Source organism: Leiobunum rupestre, chromosome 9 (assembly GCF_980474605.1).
Source record: "Leiobunum rupestre chromosome 9, qqLeiRupe1.1.hap1, whole genome shotgun sequence".
NCBI lineage: Eukaryota > Metazoa > Arthropoda > Arachnida > Opiliones > Sclerosomatidae > Leiobunum > Leiobunum rupestre.
The window spans coordinates 45811882-45838523 of NC_143392.1; the positions used below are offsets into that span (position 1 = coordinate 45811882).

Sequence of the window (26642 nt, forward strand, 5' to 3'; positions counted from 1 at the left end):
TAGATTGTAGAGCAGCGGCTGCGGGTGAGTGAAACAGAGAGCCAAAGCTCTCCGCGCGACGTTTGTTCGCTGGGATCCAACTATGTCACAGGAAGGGATAACTCTCGTGTCGTGTCCCCGGCACTTTCTCCGAAAAATGTCGTTCCCAGACCACGCTCTATGCGCTAACCTTATGCTGACTATTTTTACTAACCTTGGCCTTTGCCGACGGCCGAGGCCCAAAATTTTGGCTAAGTCATATAAACTAGCAAATCAAACGATCTTACCTTTTACATAGTTATTCTAAATATTAGCAACTTAACATACAATTAAGAATATTTTATGTCATTAAAGTATTCAATTCAACGTTATTACCTGCTTATAAAGTTTACTCGAGCATGCAATTCCAACGTACCGACGTAGTCTAGATTATGTTTGGTAGTTGGTACCGAAACTTAATGCACGGCCAACTTTGATCTCTTGCGCATCTCTCGCGCTACAGCGGCCATCTCATTCGTTGACGTTTCTGTGTTAACCTATGAGCAAAAGATGTGTATGACGTGAGCGCCCCTAGCGGATTATTATTTTTAGAATAGTTTTACATTGAAGCCAATATAAAAACCGAGCGTTGCGCTGAACTCCGACACGTTATAGTACAGTTTATAGGGGGAAAATCCTTGCTCGCCGAATTTCGACGAATGTGTTGGCCGCTGTAGCGCGAACAGACTTATCAAGAGTTTACCCGCCATCTATTGTATACGAATAGCCGAAAAAGACTGAAAAAATTTCATAAAAATCGTGACATTTAAAAACATTTAAAAATTTGCATGATTATTATTTAAGATCAAATATGTGCGAAAAATCCTTAGATATAGTACATTTTCGCATATTTATTGCAAATAAAATTGAAATAATAGGTTTTTTCAGCCCAGTTTTAAAAAACAAAAACCCCGACGCTGCATCTCTGGAACTCGTTTTTTGAGAAAAAAACGAAACGAATAGAGATAGCATATGAAACATAAATACTCATAAGTATGCCACTAGCTCTAATACTTCAATAACGGTTTGTTTCACAGATATTGCGTCATCCATACCCTACGTAATATTTGACGTCTAATTTGCAGTGCCGTAACTAGCCTTTTATGCGCCCGGTGCGAGCTTCTACAACTGCGCCCTACAAAAAAAAAATGTTTAAGAGGGGGTTTCCATACTTAGCGTCGAACCATTCGAAGTCGCACCGTTACTAATTCTTTGACTCGACGCGTTTTCGAAACGGGTTTACAAGGTCAAACTTTGACCGACGGGAAATCGGGGCGATCTTTTTTTAGGGTTTTTTGGAATTTTTAGGAGGACTTTCCAGAGTGGAAATGGACGCGAAACTATTTGAGAAAAATTATTTTACACTCACGTCTGGTGTTAATAGAAATAAGTGACAGAAATAATAACTCGCTAATTAAAAGTACCGAACAGTAATTTATTGATCGTTCATGTCTACTTCGAATATTAAACAATACTGCCCATAAATTGAAAGGCCATGATATTTATACAGAAAATCAGAATATAAAAAAAAAGTTTAGATAACAATCATCTTACTCTGCGATTAAAAAACACATTGGAAATAATAAAAACATGAAGTTGCGAACATCCCGGTGTTCTTCAAATTCATTTTAATTATTCAGATTACATTATTCCATTGGTAGTGAGCATAATTTATTGATGAGTCGCTGCAGCACACGGTCAGTAGTCTTTACGGTGACCACTCTTACACAACCGTCTGCGCCCGGATGTATCTCCGGTATTCTGCCCAGCTTCCATTTGGTCGGAGGAAGATTTTTGTACTTAAGTAGGACGAGATCGTTGACATGTAAGCTTCGTTTGACTGAAAGCCATTTAGGGCGTTGTTGTAATTGGGTATTCATTGTTCCATCTACGCCAAAAGTGCTGAAGGAGTTGTTGTGCCAACTCCCATCGTGTGATATGGTTTGTTTAGGTAGTCGTTAGGTCTGGTTCTGGAATTGCAGTCAAGGCATCACCAATCAGGAAATGTCCGGGTGTTAAAGCCACAAGGCTGTCGGGATCAGTTGATAATGCTACAATTCAGGCACGCTTCGACTTGGCATAGTAAGGTATTCATCTCTTAGAACGTCAAAGCAGTCAGTCCCACGATTTGCCTTAGATGAGATCTCCAAAGGTTGGCGCGCTGGGTGGATTAAAATGCCAGCGAATACCTTCATTCGATGTCGACCGTGAAATTGCACCGTGACTACTCCGTGTTGTCGTGAACTTTAGAAAAACCTTAAGTTCTCGATTTGCACCGTGGAAGTTGGATCCACAGTCGCTATAAATGCTCTACCCTCTTCGACCCGTGAATCGTCTCAAGGCAGCTAGGAATGCATCTGCAGTCATGTCACTGACAATTTCAAAGTGAATCGCTCGGGTTACAAAACAAACGAAGAGTGCTACGTACGCCTTGAAAGTCCTCTGTCCACGAATTTTCATGACCTTGAGGGGAAATGGTCCGGCGTAGTCCACACCGCATCGTAAGAACGCTCTAGCTGGATTGACGCGTGCTGCTGGTAAATCTGCCATTTTTTGCTGTAGGGTGGTCGCTTTCTGTCGAACTCATGGCACGCAACGTCGAATATGAAATCTGACCGCATCTCGAATGCCGAATACCCAGAAGCGTCGCTGAATAACTGATATAAGCAGCTGCGATCCGGCATGTAAATGGCTTAAATGTTCATGGACAAGTATCAGATCTGTTAATTTGTTTCTTCGTGGTAAGATCATCGGATGGAGTGGATCGGTATTCATTTTTACTCTTTGAATCCGATCTCCGCTTTGACCTGGTATTGTTTTACTACGGTGTCCGTGAGTGGTTAAGTTGCGTGACTGGTGACAATTCCTTCAAGACTTGTTAACTGTCCCTTGATACCACATCGTTTGTTGATCAGATTATCCATACTTCACTGAATTAGATGACTATCACGAACCGAACTGTCCCACACGCCAGGATTAGAAGACCAGATCCCTCAGTTTGAGATGTACCGGCTCACTGATGTAACGAGGATCCGGCTCGACGGACGAATAGCTAGAAACTGATAATAACAAATATGAAACTTACTGTAAATATCTTAAGGTTCGCTTTCGAGTCCATCTTCTTGCGCTTTGGCTATCGTTCTTGAGCCTAAAATTTCGTTCATTTCTTCGAAATACTTGAAGCCTGACCAAGACGCGTCTCTTGATCCCGTTTTCGATCGCTTAGATTTTTCTTTAAAAAATTCGGTTTTAAATTTTTCCCTTTATTTCTAATTTGTTGCCAATTATCCTTATTTTTAAACCCTAATTTTTTCAACTCTTTTTCGATATTTTTAAAAACGTCTGCATTATTCTGCCTTTTCCCTTAAAAAATACTTAGCAGCTTTTTTCATGAATAACATTAATCAAAGCTTTAATTTCCGAATCGGTAAATATTTTGCGGAGGATTTTTTAGGGAAAAACCTCTACGAAAGGGTTCGACAGCGTATTTATGGCGATTTCGGGTCGCTCCAATCTTAGCTCCAATTGAAAAAGTCTACCTCATGCTGTCGCACCATTCTACCAAAAATGGAACGATACGTTCTGTCTAATTTTGCGTTTACATAACGAACCAAAAAAAAAAGATCGCTCTGTTTGTCGCGTAAAGTGCGACCATGTAAACGCGGTCTAAGTATAGCTCCTGGTCTGGTCATTTCGGCGCCCCTCCAGGGTCTGCGCCCTCTGCCTGGGCACCGCTGGCACCGCCCTAGTTACGGCACTGCTAATTTGATGTAATATTTGACGTCATATTCGATGTAATATTTGACGTCATATTCGATGTAATATTTGACGTCATATTTGATGTAATATTTGACGTCATATTCGATGTAATATTTGACGTCATATTTGATGTAATATTTGACGTCATATTTGATGTAATATTTGACGTCATATTTGATGTAATATTTGACGTCATATTTGATGTAATATTTGACGTCATATTTGATGTAATATTTGACGTCATATTTGATGTAATATTTGACGTCATATTTGACGTCATCGAATCTCAAATGCTGATTATGCCGTCGCTCAATTAGCTCTACTTCTGATAAACCGACGGCCATTATTTTAGTAAACAAACCGGTTTGAAAAACCAAGGCTTAGGAGCTAAAATGAATTTGCTATGTCAAATAAAAGATGCAGATTTATGAAAAAATAGTTGAAATTCAGGTTGAGCTTTTCTGGCGCATCTACAAGTTTATAGTCTTTGCAGATTCTTTTGAGCCTAGGCCTAAATATTCTAGGCTTGGTATATTTTAAAAACGCTGGTGGAATATCCCACTTCAACGACTTGTTCCATTTTCGGAAAGCGATCACTGGACCGAACCGTATGGGTCATTTTCCCCAAACTTTTCTTTTTCTAAACTACTCATTATTTAACTTCATCAAGACAAACCGAGCGAGTTTATAAATTTCAATATAGCTACATTGGGCTGACTAAAATTCCGACACAAAAAATTCCTTCTCAATTATGAGGTTTTCCATTGGCTTAAAAACATATGTTAGTAGCCAATAGTGTGACTCCCAAAATTACTAGGATGAATAAAAAGGTTAAAATCTAACGTAGTCCACCTTTTTACTGGTTCGTGGTGAAACAAACCATTAGTGAAGATTTTTGTATGGAATAAAGGTACAGTGGCATACTTATGAGAAATTATGTTACATATGGAGATAGGTATATTTATCTCTGACCAGTGTCGTCACTAGTGAGATTTTCAAAAGAGCAATTTTCGAGGTGGCTACGTCTGTTCTTATAAGAGTCTGTCCTTCAATATAAGCGCTTTTTTGCTTTTATACTAATCTTAGCCCTGCCCGAGGTTCCTATAGGAAAAGCACTAAATGGCAATGGCACAATTATTTTTTTCCGTTTTCATCATGATTGGTTAATAATAATAGTATTAAACTATATTAATAACAAAATAACATTACTTTATTATTTATTAAGTATTTTTATTTCCATAAATGCAATTGTGGATTAAGCAATTTTATTTGTATTTTAAATTTTAAGCGCTATAGTTCCTAAACAGCAATAAACAGAGAGTATCAATGTCCTCTTGTTACAAAATGGATTCCATCAGGTCCTGGTGACCTATACGGCTTAAATTATTTTATAGCCCATATCAGTCTAGAGTACGTGACAATCTTATTCGTCAGAGCCCAATCTTCCCTTGACACCTAATGGTGTGCAGATGTTTAGTATTATCGTTTGCCATATTTTCAATTATTTTGGCCGAACTGGGAACATCTGATATGTTTTTGGCGGACGTTATTATCGCGGATGGCCTTATAGTAGGCAGTGAGGGTCTGCTTATAGGTATACATTCGAACGAGATATCATTGACTCTTCTAGCCTTAATCGTTGAAGAGTTATGCGCGACACGGCAGCATCGGCATCGGCGGCATCGGCTACACTGTACGTGAGACTAATACACACAAATCCTTAGGATTGTTTGTAAAAAGCAGGTTAAGTAAAAGTAAAATAATTTATGTCACGTAATTCATCATTTAAAAAACACCATCAGGCCACATGTAAATTCACAGACAAAAACATCGTGAGTTAAAAACCTTAAAGACACGCGGAGATCCCGTGTGATATAACACGAACCGATTTTCGTGTAATTTAACATTAAAAAAACACCTTCAGGCCACGTGTAAATTAAAACAAAAAACCATCGTGAGTTAAAAACTTTTAAAACACGCGGATAGCACGTGTGAAATTACACGAACTGTGTTTCGTGAGCTATTAACCCTTAATTCCACGTGTTCTACACGTGTGTAATTTTCAAACACGTATAATCCCCCAAAAATACGAAAATTCCACTATAAATACACGTGTTTTTGCTCCCTGGTCAGTCCCATTTTCAATTACGATTAAAAGGAATTTATACTATAATAAAAACGTTGATTCGTGGGCATATGCGCGTTAGAGCGCCCAAGATAATCTTACGTTGACGTCACCAACGTTATTCTACCACTGAGAAATTTATTTTTCCTAACATTGGTGTTCTTTAATAAAGCTATAGAGATGACACAAATCAATGTGGAAAACGTCACTACTTGGGGGACTATATATTTTAACATCATTGGAAGTTATGAAGTCCACACACCATGCGCCGAGGACCGCATGGAAAGTGGTTCGAGCCCGTAGCGAAACTAATTTTTGCACCGTAATATCTTAAACAAAAGTAAAGACGTTATGTTATATTTTAAAATTCATGATTTATTTAATGGAGATATTTTTTGTATTTAAATGAAACAGGTAAAGACAAATTTTTAAATACGGGTAAAGTTCACCGTTTATATAGGCTGAAAAGCCAATCTCCCCTCTCAAGTCACACCAGATTTCAGTACCAGATTAGGTACCATGTCACTTACAAGGAGACATCCCGAAGTGTAACCCAACGATTTTGCTCAAACTCGGGGGATTGGTAGACCTTTATGTAACTTGAAAAATCCTAAAGGGAATTTATTGAATGGGCAACCGTTTTGCCATGGCAACGAAATTTTCCCATTGAAAATAACATGGGATTCCGACCGATTCCTAGGACCCCCCCCCCCCCCTGTGAAAAATTTTAATAAATTTCAAAATTTCGAAAATGCCAAAAATAGAAAAAATAGATAACAAGTTCGCCAAGGGCGATAATATTATTTCGTTGCCTATGTAAACGAACCGTAGTTACCAAAGAGCCTTTCTTAAGAAAGGTCAGTTGTTACAAAAATCGTTTAAATAATCCTATTGGATTTCATACGCCAAATTATTGTGTTTTTTTTCAGAAACTCTTCGTAAAAATCTGTTAGAATTAACCTATCGAAAATTTAGTGGGTAAAGTTTGGCGTCGGAAGTAAAGCTAAACAAAGAAATATTTCCCGTTAATCTTTCACAGTCGGAATTCGTTTTTTATTACTAATTAAATACACTCTTACTGCTATATTATACCCTTTTCGCACGGAGAAACTCGGGTAACCTAGGACGGTCCAATAACCCTCCTAGCTTAACATTTTTACAGTCTGAACGCTCGGCGAAAATAACTTTCTTCGGTGCGAACAATTGACGGATTACGGTTTATGGTACCTTCTTTTCTTAAAATATTGGGAAATACTGAAAGACACAAAGGAAAAGCCCACTTCAACACTTTTCATTTTAGTTTAAGTACAAATGTGTCACGAGGACATAAAAGGTGATTTTAATTATACTAATAATTATTCCAGGTCAGGTCACTTCTTTGATCAACGACGCACCCCTCAGATGATTAAATCCGATTTATTCATGATTATATTGATTAAATCCGATTTAATCATGATTAAAGATTATATCGTGATTAGAGCACCAGAAAATCGAAATAGCTGTGTGTTGTAAAATCGGTGCAGAAAAAGAACGAGCGAACGGTTTCCGGAGTTACAAAATTCTGAGAAATAGGTGCCACGAATATCAGCCGAATTCGTTGGAAAGTTTCAGGCCCAGGAAAATCGACGACATAGTGAAGCTCATACAAAACAACAGAAGCACAATTGAATTTAACCCTATTTACAGAACAAGTTTATCAGTTAAATATAATACGAACCAAATTTTAATGAAAGAAATATCAACAGAGGATATTTGTATTTTTCTCACCCAGGAAATCAACGACAGCATTAGGAATCGTAGATATCCAAATTTCCACACCAAATGTATTAACAAGAAGCAAAAACCTTACCATCAACAATGCACAGAGAGCCACTTGACGAAACGACCGCTCTTACATCAATACACGTTAAATAAACGCTTTTGAATTATTACAACTTTTTTAAAGACGATAACAAAACTCGTAAATAAATAACAAAAAACCCACAGGTTCTACCCTTTAACCCTCTTATCTCTGTTGACTGCGCTAAAACCAGATTTGACCTTTAAAATTTCATACGTAAAAAATGTAGACTTTAAAAACCATTAATATACTCTTCCGCTAAGCTGAGTTTATAATTTTCAAATAAATGTAACATGTATCGGTGGTTCTGTGGTAGAACACTCGCCTGTCATGCAGGAGGGCTCGGGTTCGAATCCCGCTCGATGCTATCGCAAATTGAAACTACGACGAATACCGTAAACAATTGGTGGAAACCCTGCCATTGGAAGTTGAGTGGTTGCCATAACACTCGGCACTCGGTTTGTCCCAAAAGTCAATAAGAAGGAGTTGAAGAATACGCACTTATAACAAACGTAGCGACGGTGGGCGATAACGAAGAAAAAATCAACGCAATCGCAAATTTATCCGTTAACGCTTAACGTCGCTACGGACACGCTGGTTGTATAACCCCTCCTCGGAGAGGTAAAAACCTAACTGTTTCATATGAAGTATAAAAATACAGCCTGAAGGTATAAAAACTAAACTACCTGTTTCAAATACAGCCTGAATGACGGGCTTAAACCATCAAAATTCCAGCTTGTCCTCGTGAGAAGAAAACGCACATTGGCCAAATATTGACTTCACTGAACATAGGCCGCGCAAACGTTTTATAAATCCGTGATATGCTACCAGGCACTAATGTTTACAACGTAAGAAAATCACTGAACACAGGCCACGCAAGCGGTTCTCGCCCCTTTCCTCTCGGCGTCGGAAAGGGGGGAATCACCCCTTGACCAGGGAACGCGTTCGACAGATGAAGTTTGAAAAGTAAAAGTTAGTGACGCTATCGCCATCTATGTTTAATGATATTACGTTACTTAAAAAAATATTCTTATAACTTAAAAAATATTCAAATAACTTTTAAACCAAGAGCTTTTATATTTAAGTAATATTTAAGTTAAGTAACAAACATGACAGCGATTTCACAACCGCAGCGCCGCTTCGGCGGTGTTAGCGGATAATTTTTGAAACTTTCGTAACAAGTCTTCTACAAGGTCAACCCGCCGCGACGCCACCAAGTGAAACGATGGCGCCAAGTGAAACGGAATTAATCATAGCAGAATTCCACAGTTTACAAGTTTCAAATTAAAACCACTTTTCAGTAAGCTACGTTTTTTAATTATCCGTAAAAATCCTTATCGCTAAAATCGTTTACTTCACTTTCCCTAATTGGTAGATAGTAGAAGCATCTCAGCGTGATACTAAAAAGTCATATTTATTTAAGTTGTAGAAAACCCGAGTTTCCCGCCTCTCTTTCTCCCCAGTTTCGCAGAATAAAAATCGAGTTTATTGGAAGCTAAGGCGGCTTCCTTTAACGGACACTGATGGCGACTTTAGCGCCAATTGATTACCTCATTGATTAGACAACCAATCACAACGCGAGCTGCTCTTAATTTGCATAGCGTTAATCAAGGTCAGCGAAAGACCATATATAGTCAAGGAAGATCAGTAAGTTCGTTAGTATCCAGAGAGGATATGCGGGCTTTCCTTTACCAAGAGTTATGAACTGGCCCATATGGAACTAGTCCATATTTCTAATTTGCAGTGGCGTAGCCAGAAATTCGTCAAGGAGGGGGTCGAAATATGTGAATGTTAAGAGGGGGTAGCGAAATTGGTGAAAATTTAGTAGTTAAAGGTAGATCCAAGGAGAGGGTTTTTGACACGGAAACCACCTTGTCTACGCCACTGCTGATTTGACAACGAATACTAGCGGAAAATTTAAGACCTAACCCCTGGTTCTGTTTCCTGTTTAGGTGGATTTTAATTCGGTTTTTGAGCCACCAGTCTCTATTCGTTTTTTTCTTAGTTTTCTCGGATACCATACTGTAAATTACTTTCAAATTAGACTTTTGTGTCTGGAAATTTAGTTGTAAAAAACACAAATTCCCATTAAAACTACAAACAATCATCCCGACACTTTGGGAAATTGGGACCTAGACCTCTCTAATACTTAATTGGCACCTCTAGAAAAGAATTAGACGACGCTAGAGAATTTTCTTTCCGGTTTGGAAATCTGATCTTCCGAATCCCAAATTAAATAATTTTGAGACAATAGAGAGTTTAAGCTAACCCCACCCCTCCTCTCCCATCCTAAAGAAACGTGTAGGGGAAAATTGTATGATTTTAAATTCTAAAAGTACGCTAACCACTTAACGATTTCTTACCTGGCACGTATTTCAATAATAATATTGAATATGTATTCAAACTATTCAGCTAAATCAATATAGTGGGAGTTATGACAAGCTTTTATTATCATATGAGAAAGTATTTTAAATAAGAAATCGTAAATACTATTTTAAATTGAAACGTGACGAATAGTTCTATAGCTTAGGTCTAAATTGTTATGATAATACATTTGTAGATATAGCGGAGACAAGAAACCACGGAAACAAACAGGTTCTGTTTGGATGCAATTAAAAAATGTGATAAAATATTGTGGTGGGGCTAAAGTGTTTCCTCATCAGCTCGATGACGGTTAGGCATTGAGACTAATCCCTTGGAACGCCACAATGGGAAAGCAAGTGGAAGGTGGTCACCAATGTTTATGCAAATCGGATAAGTGGTTTTTGTTCTAGAGCGGTCTACAAGAAGAAGAAAGAAGAAGATGAAATTTTTTTGTTTTTACATTTTGGCTATCTTTGAACTACGTCGCATTATTAGCACGTTTTGTTAAGTGATGAAATTTAAAGATAAAGCCTCTGAGGCTTCTGGGGAGGAAAAAAACACAAAATATCAATTGGCGAAAACAGGCCTACTACAAACGAAAATAAATAGCGGGAAACGGAATTAATCATAGCAGAATTCCACAGTTTACAAGTTTCAAATTAAAACCACTTTTCAGTAAGCTACGTTTTTTAATTATCCGTAAAAATCCTTATCGCTAAAATCGTTTACTTCACTTTCCCTAATTGGTAGATAGTAGAAGCATCTCAGCGTGATACTAAAAAGTCATATTTATTTAAGTTTTAGAAAACCCGAGTTTCCCGCCTCTCTTTCTCCCCAGTTTCGCAGAATAAAAATCGAGTTTATTGGAAGCTAAGGCGGCTTCCTTTAACGGACACTGATGACGACTTTAGCGCCAATTGATTACCTCATTGATTAGACAACCAATCACAACGCGAGCTGCTCTTAATTTGCATAGCGTTAATCAAGGTCCGCGAAAGACCATATATAGTCAAGGAAGATCAGTAAGTTCGTTAGTATCCAGAGAGGAGCGAATAGTTGGTAAAGAAAGGATAAAGTGTTCGCCGCCGCCGCCGTCGTTTGCCAATTAGGACGACTTCTCAGTGTCTCAACTTTTCTCATTTTCCAAGAAAATTCCATTCATGTAAGTTGGAAATTTAATCGCACTTTTATTGGGTGGTTTACTAAGTTGGTTTTGAATAATCCTACAAAGCTTACCACTAGTACTTATTATTCTGAGCTTGTTGATTATGTGTTTAGCGTGTATCGATTTTGGATTTACAGATGTTCAAACTAAGTAAATTTAAAGTAAATAAGATATTATATTGTTCTTATGACGGGTTTAGTAAGGATCTTGTGGTTTTTTTAAAAATCGGTTGAGGTAGTGGTTTTATAAAATAAACATTTGTACTAGCTTAAGTAATATCTGAGTAAAGAAAATGAAATATAATAAGTAATTTTGAATTATGATTTGATTAAATAAATTACATGTAAGCTTTCCCTGTGAAGCAGAAATCATGTGTGACGAGGAAGTTGCCGCTCTGGTCGTTGATAATGGATCAGGAATGTGCAAAGCCGGTTTCGCCGGCGATGACGCACCCCGAGCTGTCTTCCCTTCTATCGTCGGAAGACCGAGACATCAAGTAAGATTGATATCTCGCTCAATAACTAACGCGAATTCATCAAACTCTACCAGACTTCGTGGGTATTTTGGGTGGTTTATACTTCTTCCATTTTCAAGGGTGTCATGGTTGGTATGGGCCAGAAGGACAGTTACGTAGGCGATGAAGCTCAAAGCAAGAGAGGTATCCTGACCTTAAAGTACCCCATTGAACACGGTATCGTCACGAACTGGGACGATATGGAAAAAATCTGGCATCACACTTTCTACAACGAACTGCGTGTCGCACCCGAAGAACACCCGATCATGCTGACCGAAGCTCCTCTTAACCCGAAAGCCAACCGAGAAAAGATGACGCAGATCATGTTCGAGACCTTCAACACTCCGGCTATGTACGTTGCCATCCAGGCCGTCCTGTCTTTGTACGCATCTGGACGTACCACCGGCATTGTTTTAGATTCCGGTGATGGTGTTTCCCATACCGTACCGATCTACGAAGGTTACGCCCTTCCACACGCGATTTTGCGTCTTGACTTGGCTGGACGCGATTTGACCGACTACTTGATGAAAATTCTCACTGAAAGAGGCTATTCCTTCACCACTACTGGTGAGAACTATCATTTTATGTGCTTTGATTAATTAAGCATTGGGTGCGGCAAATTAACCCAGAAGGTTATTTCTTATAGCCGAGAGAGAAATTGTCCGGGACGTGAAGGAGAAACTGGGATTCGTCGCCCTCGACTTTGAGCAGGAAATGAACACCGCCGCTTCCTCGTCAACTTTGGAGAAATCCTACGAACTTCCTGATGGACAGGTCATTACCATTGGCAACGAAAGGTTCAGGTGCCCAGAGGCTCTTTTCCAACCTTCATTCTTGGGGATGGAATCGTGCGGAATTCACGAGACCACTTACAATTCTATCATGAAGTGCGACGTTGATATTCGTAAGGACCTGTACGCAAACACCGTCTTGTCTGGTGGTACCACTATGTATGCCGGAATTGCCGACCGGATGCAGAAGGAAATAACAGCTTTAGCACCGAGCACTATGAAGATCAAGATCATCGCCCCACCGGAAAGAAAGTATTCCGTCTGGATTGGAGGTTCCATCTTGGCATCCTTGTCCACCTTCCAACAGATGTGGATTAGCAAACAGGAATACGACGAATCGGGCCCAAGTATTGTCCACAGAAAATGCTTCTAAACTAAGCCGAACACCAAACCTGCGTTTATATTCTATTGTTACTTCCCTCCCTTAGTTTTGTATAATTTAAAGCTTTGTTTACACTACCTGTAGTTATAAAACAACGATTAAAACCATAAATTTTCAATTCAACCCGGTTGATTTGTTATACATTTTTTCGTAGCAAATTTAGTGTTATCCATATTCTTACTTACCGCAGGCTAGGGTAATAAAGAAATGTACTTCATCAATGCTACTACACATAGAGAGGCAATTCGACCATGGTCGCATTTTTCATATAACTGCATTATAATCAAGTGTCGAATTAGCTTAAATGAGATATAACAGTTTTTGAAACTGGTCTCGTGCATTATAGAAATAAAAAGTATGATTTCATAGCTGCGTTCAGCAAGACATTACATCACATTGGTTTTATTTCCGTAGAGATCGTTGATCAATATTCCCACGAATAAAAATAGTTAAAAATTACGCCAATTGTCGTATTTATCTAGAATTTTTATACATAAAACGAAATAATTATCAAAAAATCCGTAAGAGATGCAGGACTTCGTATTTTGTATAAGGTGTAGGGTGTATAGATTACTACAGATGGTTTTTTTCTGAAAAACTATCAACCGAGATCGTAAAGGTTTCAACATAAATGTTGTTGAATATCAACCAAATGTCCCCAATTGTAAGATCTTAATGAGAAAGAAAACCTACAAGATTCGAGAACTTTGTATTTTGTATACCCTGACTTAGAACGAATTTTTCCGGCTCTCATGTACAGCATAAATAAAAAAGTAAATAATTTCAAAAACGCTACTGCAAAATATCTTTTTTAAACATAACCGCGTCTCATCGTCAGGTGTACAATGTGGACATCAAGAGTGGCAGCAAGGAAAAACAACAAAATATTTTTTATACTCCTACATAATGTAATAGGACAGAAGTACAAGCAACAATTAACAACCCGTTACCGAATAGTTAAAACGCAAACTAGTCGAAAGAAAATTTAAACCAAAAGCCACTAGAGAATCGATGTAAATTAAATGGTGTACGGCGCCATCTTCGCAATTAATTAGTAGCTATTTGGTTTTAATTTAACTAATTCAATAGATTACCTTAAATTGAGTTTTAAACAATGAGTTTGTTTTTTATTAATTTCACCACGCCTTTTTTGGGTCGTGGTTAAGTTTATATGCACGTTCGGAAACCACCGATTTAGTGTCTATTATCTCTATTTCCAGGAACGCTTGGTACGTTGGTCGTTCGTTCAAAGTTTTGGTAAGTCAGTAAGGAAGCCGAAGGCAGGGAGTCGAAGAGAATGCAGTCCGCAGTACAGAGGGAAACCGAGACTGCATTTCGTTTCGTTACTCAGCTGGCTCGACTATAGACAGGGTGGACCACAAGATAGAGGGAAACCAAGACTGCCTTTCGCTTCGTTACGGAGCTGGTTTGAATATAGAGAACGCGGGGAAGAGAGAAACTGAGACTGCCTTCCGCTTCGTTACTAAGCTGGTTCGAGAATATGCAGCGCAGCCCACGAGAAAGACGGAAACCAAGACTAACTTTCGCTTCGTTACTGAGCTGGTTGAATTAAAACAGCACAGCCCGCGGAACAGAGGGAAACCGAGACTACATTTTGCTTCGTAACTGGGCTGTTTCGACTATAAGCAGCGAAACCCGTGGAACAAATGGTAACGGAGACTACCTTTGGCTTCGTTACTGACGTGGTTCAAGTAAAGACAGTGTGAGGGAAACAGAGACAGAGGGAAACCGAGACTGCCTTATACTTCGTTACTGAGCTGGTTCGATTTAAGACAGCGCAGCCCGTGCTACAGAGGGAAACTGAGACTGCCTTTCGCTTCGTAACTGAGCTGGTTCATCTATCGCCAGCGTGGCCCTCGGTACAGAGGGAAACCAACACTGCCTTTCACTACATAACTGAGCTGGTTCGACTGTAGACAGCGTGGACCACAATACAGAGGGAAACCGGGCGGTCTTTCGCTTCGTTACTGAGCTGGTTTGACTACAGACAGCGCAGCCCGTGGGACAAAGAAAAACCAAGACTACCTTTCACTTCGTAACTAAGCTGGTTTGACTTAAGGCAGCGCAGCCCACGAGAAAGAGGGAAACAAAGACTGCCTTTCGCTTCGTTACTGATCTGGTTCAACTAAAGGCAGCACAGCCAGAGGAACAGAGGGAAACCGAGACTACATTTTGCTTCGTTACTGAGCTGGTTCGACTACAGACAACGAGGGACAGAAGGAAACCGAGACTGCCTTTCGCTTCGTTACGGAGCTGGTTCGACTAAAGACAGAGAGGGGCAGAAGGAAATCAAGACTGCCTTTCGCTTCGTTACTGAGCGGGTTCAACTATAGTCATTGCAGCCCGCAGGACAGAGGGAAACCGACTCTGCCTTTTGCTTAGTTACTAAGCTGGTTCGTCTTAAGAAAACGTGGCCCACTAGACAGAGGGAAACCGAGACTGCCTTTCACTTCGTTTCTGAGCTGGTTCGACCTTAGACAGCGCGGAACAAAGGGAAACTGAGACTGCTTTAACTTCGTTAATGAGCTGGTTAGACTATAGACAGCGCGGCCCTCGGCAAAGAGGGAAACCAAGACTGCCTTTCGCTTCGTTACTGAGCTGGTTCGACTACAGACAGCGCGGAACAGAGGGACAAAGGGAAAACGAGAATGTCTTTCCTTTCGTTTCTTAGCATAACAGAGGGAAACCGTGACTGTCGTTCGCTTCGTTTATGAGATGGTTAAACTTAAGACATTTCAGCGCGCATGATAGAGGGAAACCAAGAATTCCGTTTAGTTCGTTTTTGAATTTGTTCGACTAAAGACAGCGTGGACCGCGAGACAGAGGGAAACCGAGACTGTCTATCGCTTCTTTACTGAGCTTGCTCGACTATAGACAGTGAGGGGCAGAAGGAATTCGAGACTGCCTTTCACTTCATTATGGAGCTGGTTCAACTTAAGACAGTGCAGCCCGCAGGAGAGAAGGAAACTGAGACATCCTTTTACTTCGTTTCTGAGCTGGTTCGACATAAAACATCGTGGACCTTGGTACAAAGGGAAACTAAAAACGCCTTTCACTTCGTTACTGAGCTGGTTCGACTATAGATAGCTAGGGGCAGAACTTAACCGAGACTGCCTTACGCTTCGTTACTGAGATATTTTAACTATAGACAGTGCAGCCTGCGAGACTGAGGGAAACCAAGACTGCCTTTCACTTGCTGAATAAGCTGGTTTGACTTAAGACAACGTGGCCCTTGGTACAGAGGGAAACCAAGACGGCCTTACGTTCGTAACTGAGATGATTAGACTAAAGACTGCGTGAACTGCAAGACAAAGGGAAACCGAGACTGCCTTTCGCTTCGTTACCGAGCTGGTTCATTGCAAGACAGTGCAGCCCGTAGGGCAGTGGGAAACCGAAAATGCCTTTCTCCTCTTTACTTAGCTGGTTTGGTTTTAGAAAGAGCAGCCCGCGGGAAAAAGGGAAAACAAGACTGCGAGTCACTTGCTTACTGAGCTGGTTCGACTTAAGACAGCGAGGCCCTCGTTACAGAGGGAAACCAAGACTGCCTTTCGCTTCGTAGCGTGGACCACGAGACAGAGGGAAACTAAGACCGCCTTTCGCCTCGTTACCGTGCGGGTTAGAATATAGGCAGTTAAGCCCGCAGGACAGAGGGAAACCGAGAATGCCTTTCGCCTCGTTACTGAGCAGGTTCGACATAAGACAGAGCGGCCCTTGGTACAAGAGGGAAACCAATACTGTCTTGTGCTTCAAAACTGAGCTGGTTCGACTATAGAATATTTTATATTTTATGTTATATGTTTTATTTTATATTTTATATGTTATATGTTATATGTTATATGTTATATGTTATATGTTATATGTTATATGTTATATTTTATATTTTATATTTTATATTTTATATTTTATATGTTATATGTTATATGTTATATTTTATATTTTATTTATATTTATTATATTTTTTTAAAGTTTTTAAATTTTTTATTTATCACACTTAACAATTTAATTAAGCTATTCACTACATTGTAAACAAAAGCTAGGACCTTATTGGTATATTTTATTGCTTTAAACTGGCTTCACTGCTAGTCAATATGACGTTGAAAACAAAAGAAAACCAAGGCCTAATTAATATTCTATTCCAATCCACCACTTATAAGAAGATTATCTTCAATTAAAATGAAATGTCAACGAAAAAGCTTACATTAGAAGACTATTTTGATACTGTATGAAGATAATTTAAATGTTTTACATAAAATTGTTAAATATTTCTTATAAAATATTTAGAAACCGTTACGGCACGTGTAAAGCAGGAGAACAATTTATCACTAATAGTTACGAAACGGGACCAAAGATGGCGCTCTGATAGTAGATTTCAAAATTTAGTCGTTTTAAAGTCTGCAAACGAACTATAATTTGAAGTCAGCTTTGCGTCGGCTTACCGACTCCAAAAAGTCCTAAGTGCGTCGCTACCTATTTTCGTCGCTAAAACGATAATGACTTTTTAAGTCAGCTTTTTGTCTTCGACTTAAAAGCGACTTTTCGACTACAACAAAACTCTAATACGACCGGCTGTGCTACAGGGGATACGATTTAACACTTTTAAAGTCTATACCTAAAACCTTAGCATTTGGTGATCAGTAATACTCATTTCCAATATATAGGAAATAAGTTTTATATTTGGTAAGAATTTTATAAAAAATGTGATCAAGACACGACTTTGAGTCATCTAAGTGTCTAGTGTAATCATTTATGTAAGTAACAAAGCTGTACGAACTCAGATTGTCTAGGTATTTATTTGTTTTTTCATTAGTATTATCTTTATTGTTTATATTAAATTGATATTTTTCGTAGAAATTAAACAAAATGAAAACCAATTTCACCTTATATCTTGATAGTTTTATTATGCATTATAATCGCAGTACAATAATAAAGTATAGCAAAAGACAACTAAATAGTTTAGAATAACTCATATTAAGACTATCACTTTTACCACTTTGTTATTACCCCTTATTTTGCATCTAAAGTGAACGTCATAAATCAAATTTTTATCTCATCTTTAGATAGTGCCTTTGATACCAAACACGTTTTTATTATAAATTTTTATTAATTATTGAGAAATGGTCATTTCAATCGGCGAATGCAAGATAAAATATTAAATGTTAAATCAAACACGTGCTTAAATAGATAAAATTACCCTGGCAATGGGCTATTATAACTAAAATTAAGTAATCATTTAATTATTAAAATAACAAGGGAATAGAATTTCTATTTCCTGCCCATGATCAAGACAGGTTTAATTGTAACTGGAATTTTCACGTCATCGTTTTCGTTCGACTTGTTCAAATCGAGGCCCAATTCCTCAAGAATATCAGTCTTCAAATGCTTCAAAAGTTCTCTGGCTTTACCTTCCCCTTCTGCCTCCGCATAATATCTGTATCCGGGATTAGACTTGATAAATCCCATTATGGTGGCAATAGTGATCTCGTCCTCGATTGTGAAGTGATCATAACGCACGGCATCTTTGAGTAGACTCATGTCAAAGTCGTGCATATAACCAAAACAATGCCATGATTCAAAGAAGTTTTTCTTAAAAGGTCCCTGTACGTATTTCCTAAATTCTTCGTTGGTTTTTTGATATATGCTTTTAATTTTCTCCGTTTGCACATCATTTGCTCCTAATTTTTAAGCAAAAATGAGAAACAACGTTTAAAATACAATTAAATTTGATACCGAATAAAATAAAAATTTGAGAAGATCCAAAAATCGACTTTGATTAAAAATAACAATCCAAAGTGCTATATTTGATATAAAGTTTAAAAAAAACATACACTTTATCCTTTTAATGAAAATTAATGTATGCTATGCCGAACTGGATTCAAACTGAAAGCGTGTTTATTCCATTTTTATCCAAATTCCGGCATTGAATATAAATTGAGTGTAATATGCAATACATCTCAGCCTTAAAATAACAAAATGTGTACTTTTTTTGTTGATCATAGAGAAGACATTATCAAACTGTCTTACATATCGTGCTCTTATTTAAAAAGTAATCTAACCGTTTTTAAGCATTATCGAAAAATAATTATATATTATCTCCAGGCAAATAAAAACAGGATGAGAGAGATACCGTTGTAATTGGATTTCTTTGTAGTTAAGTTCCTTTTTATGCTTAAAAACCGGGTGATTGCGATATTGTTCGTAAGCTGATTAAGCACACCTTTCGTTAAAAAATAATGTTATAGTTTTAACACCCTTTTTGAGTTATTTGCAATATTGTTTCTATTGGAAAGGGTGATTGAGAGAGTGCTCTCTTGTTTTTTCTTTGTGTAATTTTAACTATTACGGTAATATACAGGGTGTCTTAATTTGATCAGCCCAGGCGTTTTTCTCAAAAACTATAGTTGCTAGAAAAATGAAATTATCAGGATATACCTTTTTCTTTAGGAATTTTCAGAAAAATCGTCAACATTTTCACCGTTTTGAAATTTTTATTTTTGGAACGATAGGTGGTAGACGAAATTTTTCACTCAAGCTTTAATGAACTTTTTTTGGTCAAAAATGGACGATTTTTCATTGAAATAATACGTCATGAAAAAAAAACAATTTGGTACTAACCAAAAAGGTTTACGTCTCATGAAAAAGAAAGATCAACCTATCTAATTTGAAATGATCGTATGTTTGTAAAGATAAAAAAGGGACTGTTTTTTTAGCCAAATCATTTTAAATCATTTTTTAGTGAAAATACAATTTACATAGTAGAATTCCAGAATTCACGCGTCTTATTCGGGGCAAGAATGTTGCAAGAAGTCTACGAAACCGTTTAATTTATGCCAACTGAATTTCCCACGTATTTTTAGTTTTGCACTACTCTGTCGCTTAAAGTCTGACTCCATTTTAGTATTTTAAGAGACACAGCTTCATTTTAAGTACTCCAGTAAAATAAAAGGATGCCACGTTTTACCTGTGAACAGCGGCCCAGGATGGTCGAATTATACTACGGAGATGGTCATCGAAATGCACGTGAAGTGAGTAGATTATTTCAAATGTTGTATCCTGACATGTTTCAGATTTATAGCCCGGTGTACCGGTAAGATTCAATCCACACCACGGGAGGTCTATCATCAGATTGCCCTACGCCGGCGTCCACAAGCCCGGACAGTTGACAAAACCAGCATGGGTAGCAGAACCCAACTACTGATGGTCGCACCCTCGACAAAAGCCGCTAAACCCAGCAGAAGGTGTAGCAATGGTTCGACCAGCTCGCCACTTAGCACACAGCAGTGGGAATGAGAGCGGATGCTTTGGCAACGCCAGCCGACACCCTACCTAGGTAGAGAGCCAAACCATTTGGAAAGAGCTCCTAAAGGGGAACGACGAGCACACAGCAGCCCAAGTAACTGAGCACAGCTGGCACCGGATATCGTGGTGGACTCCAAAAGGCCTGGAAACAGGGCCGCCGTGCCCGCATATGGAGGCCTGCCGCCCCTCAGCAGGCTACCCAATCCGCCGAAGCGGCCAGTTTGCCTGGACAATCTCCGTTAGTCTGGGCCGAAGCCCAGTATCCAGCCATACGTGACCGAAGTAGGTGGTGTAGATAGGACCATTTGGACGGAGCTAATATCTCCCAGTGCGCCACCACCGTTATGGGTTACAAGAGCGGGACCCCGAATCCCCGGTAAAACCACCAGATATTGCACACCCCGACCCCTTGAGGGCCGTTGCATCCTGACAGTCGTTCAAATCATCACCTGGTCATGACAACATTATCATGGAAGACACAGTCATCGCCTACTTTGTCGCCTACCCTCGAGCAAGCATAAGAATGGCCTGCTCTGATTTGGACTTGTCAAAGTATTACGTTTGGAATGTCCTTGATCGTCATAACTATCACCCATTTCGTGCCACGCTCCACCAAGCACTTCACGATGGTGATACTCCTTTTTGGCCAGAAAATGGGGCTGAAAAGGGGAAGTGACGTGAGCATGCGCCAAACATATTCTTGTTTCTTTTAGACGCCATATTTGAAATCGCGCCAGCAATTTTGTATGGGAAAAATTCCGGGGTAACTTCGAAACACAGGTTATTAAATTAAATATGGTTTGATGCAGTATCTTTGGTTGTAAAAGTATTTATGGAGCTCAATTAATTATATTTAATCGCTTTCCAAAGAAGATAACTCGCCTTTAGGCAAGAAAAAAACACAGAAAAAATTGGAGCCCAACGCCGAGTTTGAGGGTTTGTAGCAGACATTTTCGGAGCCCCAGGACTGGATTCCAACGCTAAATTTACCATCTAGTATAATAATACTCCAATCAAAACGTGAATTAGTGGGGAAGAAAGTCAGCTAGATAAGAATAAATAAATATGAAATTGGATAGTTACGAAATATTAAATGAAATTGGTTCCTTAACTTAAGCCTTTTTAAGTTTTTAGTAACTTAAATTTCTAGAGATAATTCGATTATGCCTTCTTTCTAGGAAGAGTATAAAGTTTTTATGAATGAATTGGTTCAGCAGCAAAGACTTGGTATATCACTAAAATTACATGTCCCTTGTAGAGATATAACCATAGAAGATAATATGGAAAACTATTCTAAAGAAGTTGAAAACTCGTCCCACCGTACACCACCACAAGATAGTATTAAAAAGACAACCATATCACCAATAGATAATTTGCATGAAAATTTTATCCAGAAATGAATGGAAATGTGCCTACGGAAGTTAACCTATTACCCGAGGCTTTTCGATTAAAGTTTTGTTATAAAGGAACCCAGACAGACTACAGATGATTCAACCTGAATTTGAGAACCGAACTTTACGAGAGAGCATTAGAGCACTGAAAGAGGAAACATCACCCATGCTTTTTCCAATAGATAAAAAATTGCCCTCAAAATGGCGGCCATAGCCCAAAGCTACAGAGCGATACTACTCTATTGTGGATCAATTTATCACTGTCATAATGAGACTGAAAGTCCAATTCGAGTCTTAAATTTATTCCGAGTCTACAATTTGCAGTTGAGCCCAATCTGAGCCTTATATTAGTCAGAATCATTCCAAAAATTATATCAGTAATTAAAATTTAAAATTAGTACCAATGTAGTTAAAATTTTTTAAATATTACGAAGTAATTAACTAATTTTCTTTAAAAATGTTTTTTAAATTTTTAGATTTGTTGGTTTCTAACTTACAACCGGAGTTGTTTAATATTAACACGCAGGTCAACAATATACCATAGAAAAATAGAATATATTTTACATTTCCATTTCACAAAATCAATGTTAGAAATCTCACAATTCTAATCTGAGTCAAATATTAATAGTAAATACTAAATAGTTTAATGTGCTACTGCTTTCCAACTTCTGTAGAAATAGAAGGCCGAGCAACATCCACGTTTCCGTCAAGGCCTAGATTTTCATCATGATCTAAGTCCGGCAAACCGTACCTGTTACCACTTACATGTAATATTTTCTCGTGTTCGCTCTTTTTTTCTTAAATTCAGTAATATAATCACTTTTTTTCATTTAAATTTAATTCCTAAATTTGTTATAACACTTTCAACGTTTTATTATAAGTTTCACTGAACATTCGTTATCCATGGTTAACATACGGAGAGATGGCGTCGTCTGCTTCTAAGAAACATTGGGCCGTAAGCGCATGCGCGTAATTAAAACCAAAAAGGTGTATTAGCGCCTTAGATTGGATTTCTGTAACTGGTTTTGTACTATGGCCGAAGGAAACGAAGATTTCCTGCGTTTGATTCTTGTGTCCGACGAGTGCTCCTAAAGGAGCAAAGTTGGGAGAGACGGCCCGTTTAACAGCCAAAAAATAACCACATGTGGAGTGATGAAAATGTGCACTGGTGATTTCCTCACCACAATCAGGTAAAATTCCGTTTAAACGTCTGAGCTGGTCTTCTGGGAGATCGCGTTATTGGGCTATTTTTTCTTCCGCGTCGACTCAATGGGCAGAACTACCTGGCCTTTCTGCAAAATGAAGTCGCAGATGAGTTGGAAGATGTGCCATTAGTCAGCGTCCCACGTTGTTGGTTCCAGCATGACGGTGCACCTGCCCACCTTGAAAGACACGTCGTGCAGTACCTTAACAGCGAGTTCCCTGGGCGATTGATAGGCTAGAACGGTCCAGTACGAGGGGTTGGATATTCCCAAAAAAAGTGTACGGGATTTCGTCAAAGATTTCGCGATTTCGTCAAAGATTTCGGGATTTCATAAGATTTTGCGATTTCGTCAGAGATTTTGCGATTTCTTCAGGGATTTCACGATTTCGTCGGAGATTTCTTGAGAAGTGAACTCGATTTTGTACAAATGTCCGACCCCTCGGTCCAGTACGATGGCCTCCGAGGTTCCCAGATTTCGAACCGCCGGACTTTTTCCTGTGGGGATTCGTCAAGGAGGAAGTGTATAAAACGCCTGTCACTAACGAAGAAGTTCTACGGCACAGAATCATCGCAGCGTTCCAACTCGTAACTCCCGAGATAGTCCATGCTTTGTTTCAAAATATGCTTCATCGCGCACGGATTTGTATTGCAGTGGACGGTGGAATTATTGAACCTCATTTGAAATAAGACGCGTGAATTCCGGAATTCTACTATGTAAATTGTATTTTCTCAAAAATATTATTTAAAATGATTTGGCTTAAAAACAGTCCTTTCTTATCATTTCAAATTAGATATGTTTCTCTTTCTTTTTCATGAGACGTAAACCTTTTAGGGTAGTACCAACTTCTTTTTTTATTACGTATTATTTCAATGAAAAATTGTCCGTATTTGACCAAACCAATTTCAATAAAGGTTTTCGAGTACGTGTTGATTGAAAATTTTCATCTACCACCTATCGTTCAAAAAATAAAAATTTCAAAACGGTGAAAAATTTCACGATTTTTCTGAAAATTCCAAAAGAAAAGGGTCCTGCCCGAGAGGGTATATCCTGATAATTTCATATTTCTAGCTATAGTTTTTGAGAAAAACGCCGAGGCCGATCAAATAAAGACACCCTGTATATATTACGAAAGAGGGTGATTGATATATTTCCAAACGCCTCTTTCTCCAAAAATTACGTTTAGGCCTTACTTAAGTGCGATAATTATGTTAATTGTTCCATTCTTAAGGGATCTGAAGGTTATTAACGGTGTAATATTTTTAATTAAACTGGTTACGCTTTGAAACAAATGAAATCTTTTTTAAGATGGTAAAGAATCTTACGCTGGTATTTTTAAGGGTTTATTTATAATTGTTCAGTTTAACTATGACCCGCAAAGTGTTCTTAGCATATCAAGGGTATTGTTTATATTCTGATGTTTGGATTTAAATTTAATATTGTTTGCTTATGACCCGTTTCAGTTATATTTTAATTTCTTGAAATGTTGCTATAGCACATAAGTTTCACTGTCAAATTTAAAGGAAAATCAGCGTTCAAATAAACGTCACTAACCTACCTTTAATAGTTGGACGACCAACTGAATATATTGCTAAAACTCCGTTGTCTTGAAGCATTATCTTGGTCGCGTCGATGAACTTTTCTAAATCGAACCAATGGAGGCTACTACTGGCGGTGATCAACTGCAAAGAATTTTCTTCGAAAGGGAGTGACTCCGCTGCAGCAATTTTGAAGTGGACATTATCCGGGGAATCAGGGTGTCTGCGGGCTTCGAAAAGTTGAGTTTCACTGACGTCTGTCCCAGTTACCTTTTGAAAATACGGCGAAAGGATCCTGGTGCTCGGACCCGTACCGCATCCAACGTCCAAGGCGTGCTCGTGAGGACCTGCCAGTTTCTCCGAGAGATAGTTTATTATTTGGTCTATAATAATTTGAGGCGCCGAAAGCCTATATTTGGCGTAAAATTCAGATTGTTTGGCGTTCTTATAGAAATCAGCTTTAATGCGCTTGGAATTCATTTTGGATGTAGCTGTATTCCCAACGAAAGTTAGAATGATTCGTTTTCCTGCTGAGTTTGATGATATTTTCCATGTTTGTGGCATTGAGGGCCTTGACAAAACTGTTATGTACCTTTACAACGAATAAGTGTTTTCCGACGTACGCACATTTTATGAAAATTTAGGTCATATCACACGAACGAGCTGAATGTTTCGAAAACAGTCATGAGTTTCATAAAACATGAGCGTTATAAAAAAAAACTTGGCGCAGTACACTAAGAAATCAACTTATTTAAGCAATAATAAAACTGTAAAAGCTATCGTAGAACGGTATAAGATATATTTAAATATATCGTGTTTCCGAGAAGTATGTCGTAAACTCTAGGGCATTTGCTTTAGATATCTATTATAAAAATTAATTTTTGAACCTGAGCCCAACAGTAATTCGTTTCAGATATATGGAATCCCTAAAGATGGCATTTACTTAAATAATTGCGTCTTGTGTTTTGTTTAAATAATAGGTGTATTCACACATTTTACGATATTTATTGAACTATTGATTTAGGCCGAGTTAGTTTTATTAATGGATTAAAAATAATCGAAATCCGAGCACTAGGCATAACTATCATCCGGAGAAAATAGAGGGAGTAAACCATTCATCGATTTCGCACCCGGATGGTTTTGGCGGGAAATCTCAGAAGAATTCAAAGTATAAATGATTTTTTTTGGATTACAACTATTTAATTTAATTCAATTAATAGAATGTTTTTGTAAGGAAACTGCATTATTTTGAAAAAGTTCATCACTAGGTACAGTTAAAATGAAAATAGGAATTTTTTGTGGTTTGCTGATTTTAATTTTGATTGCGCAAAAGGATTTTACGCTGGTTCGGTGCCGCCTTGCACTTGCCAAAGCTACAGAGGTTTACTTCCCCTATACAATAGTGTTTTCTGCTTATAAGGCGCTCTTCTTAGCGTTTTTTTATTTCATTGGCTCACATAGGTGGCAATGTAATATTGTAGAGCGTCACGTCGCCGCCGCCGCTCCCAGCTGTAAGACCGATTTTGGGGCCGGAAGGGAAAAGGGGGCTCACCAGGGAGGATCTCCTACCGGATTTAACCAGAAGAGCCAATTTTTTAAAACACCGTCGTGACCGAGATTCGAACTCACGACCCTCTGGTTTCAGATCTGACGACTCAACAGTCTACGCCCTCCTCTAGTTCCTATTAGGTTTTTAAAACTTCTAGTCTAGAATTGTTATAGATGGGAAAGCCTAATTGAAAGGTGGCGCGAAGTGACAACTTGACCGCGCGAAAATTTAAATCCCATGTAATATTTTTATTCTTGAGAAATACCATCGTGCCCGTGAAATTTAAATCCCATATAATATGCTGCGTTATTTAAAAAACTTCTAATGTAAAATTGTTATAGATTGGAAGACCTAATTGATAGATGGCGATGCTTACAACGTATGACCGAAAGAAACAGATAAGTGTAACACTTATCGGAGTAATACGCGATGCGTACAACATTGATAGGTAGCGCGAAGTGACATCTTGACCGCGCGAAAATTTAAAAACCATGTAATATTTTAAGTCTTGAGAAATACCATCCTGACCGCGAAATTTAATTGCCATGTGATATGCTGCGTTATTTAAAAACTTATCTGAATAATACGCAATGCTTACAACGTATGACCGAAAGTAACAAATAAGTGTGACACTTATCGGAGTAATACGCGATGCGTACAACATTGATAGGTAGCGCGAAGTGACAT

General features: G+C 38.4%; 2 protein-coding genes across 3 annotated transcripts; one reads left to right on the top strand and one right to left on the bottom strand.

Moving 5' to 3' along the window:
* Positions 1–11195: 11195 nt before the first annotated feature.
* Positions 11196–13088, top strand: LOC149928538 (actin-5C-like). Of its 2 annotated transcripts, none has more exons than XM_090159495.1 (4): positions 11196–11268; positions 11620–11767; positions 11866–12352; positions 12432–13088. In XM_090159495.1, the coding sequence occupies exons 2-4, from the start codon at positions 11642–11644 to the stop codon at positions 12947–12949; spliced, it is 1131 nt and encodes a 376-aa protein (XP_090015621.1). In that variant the 5' UTR covers positions 11196–11268; positions 11620–11641; the 3' UTR covers positions 12950–13088. The 2 variants fall into 2 exon arrangements, with proteins under 2 accessions (XP_090015621.1, XP_090015622.1); XM_090159496.1 differs by having other exon boundaries at positions 11204–11268; positions 11637–11767.
* A 5153-nt stretch (positions 13089–18241) lies between these two features.
* On the bottom strand, positions 18242–24886 carry LOC149928539 (putative methyltransferase DDB_G0268948). The gene is made up of 2 exons (XM_090157907.1): positions 24427–24886; positions 18242–18651 (listed from the first exon to the last, which is right to left on the bottom strand). The coding sequence occupies exons 1-2, from the start codon at positions 24884–24886 to the stop codon at positions 18242–18244; spliced, it is 870 nt and encodes a 289-aa protein (XP_090014033.1).
* Positions 24887–26642: the final 1756 nt, after the last annotated feature.

Coding starts and splice junctions, on each gene's coding strand:
- LOC149928538 (XM_090159495.1), top strand. CDS start 11,642: ATGTGTGACGAGGAAGTTGCCGCTCTGGTCGTTGATAATGGATCAGGA. Junction 11,768..11,865: donor TCGGAAGACCGAGACATCAA/GTAAGATTGATA, acceptor TCCATTTTCAAG/GGTGTCATGGTTGGTATGGG. Junction 12,353..12,431: donor CTATTCCTTCACCACTACTG/GTGAGAACTATC, acceptor TATTTCTTATAG/CCGAGAGAGAAATTGTCCGG.
- LOC149928539 (XM_090157907.1), bottom strand. CDS start 24,886: ATGAATTCCAAGCGCATTAAAGCTGATTTCTATAAGAACGCCAAACAA. Junction 18,652..24,426: donor TGGTCGTCCAACTATTAAAG/GTAGGTTAGTGA, acceptor CTTAAAAATTAG/GAGCAAATGATGTGCAAACG.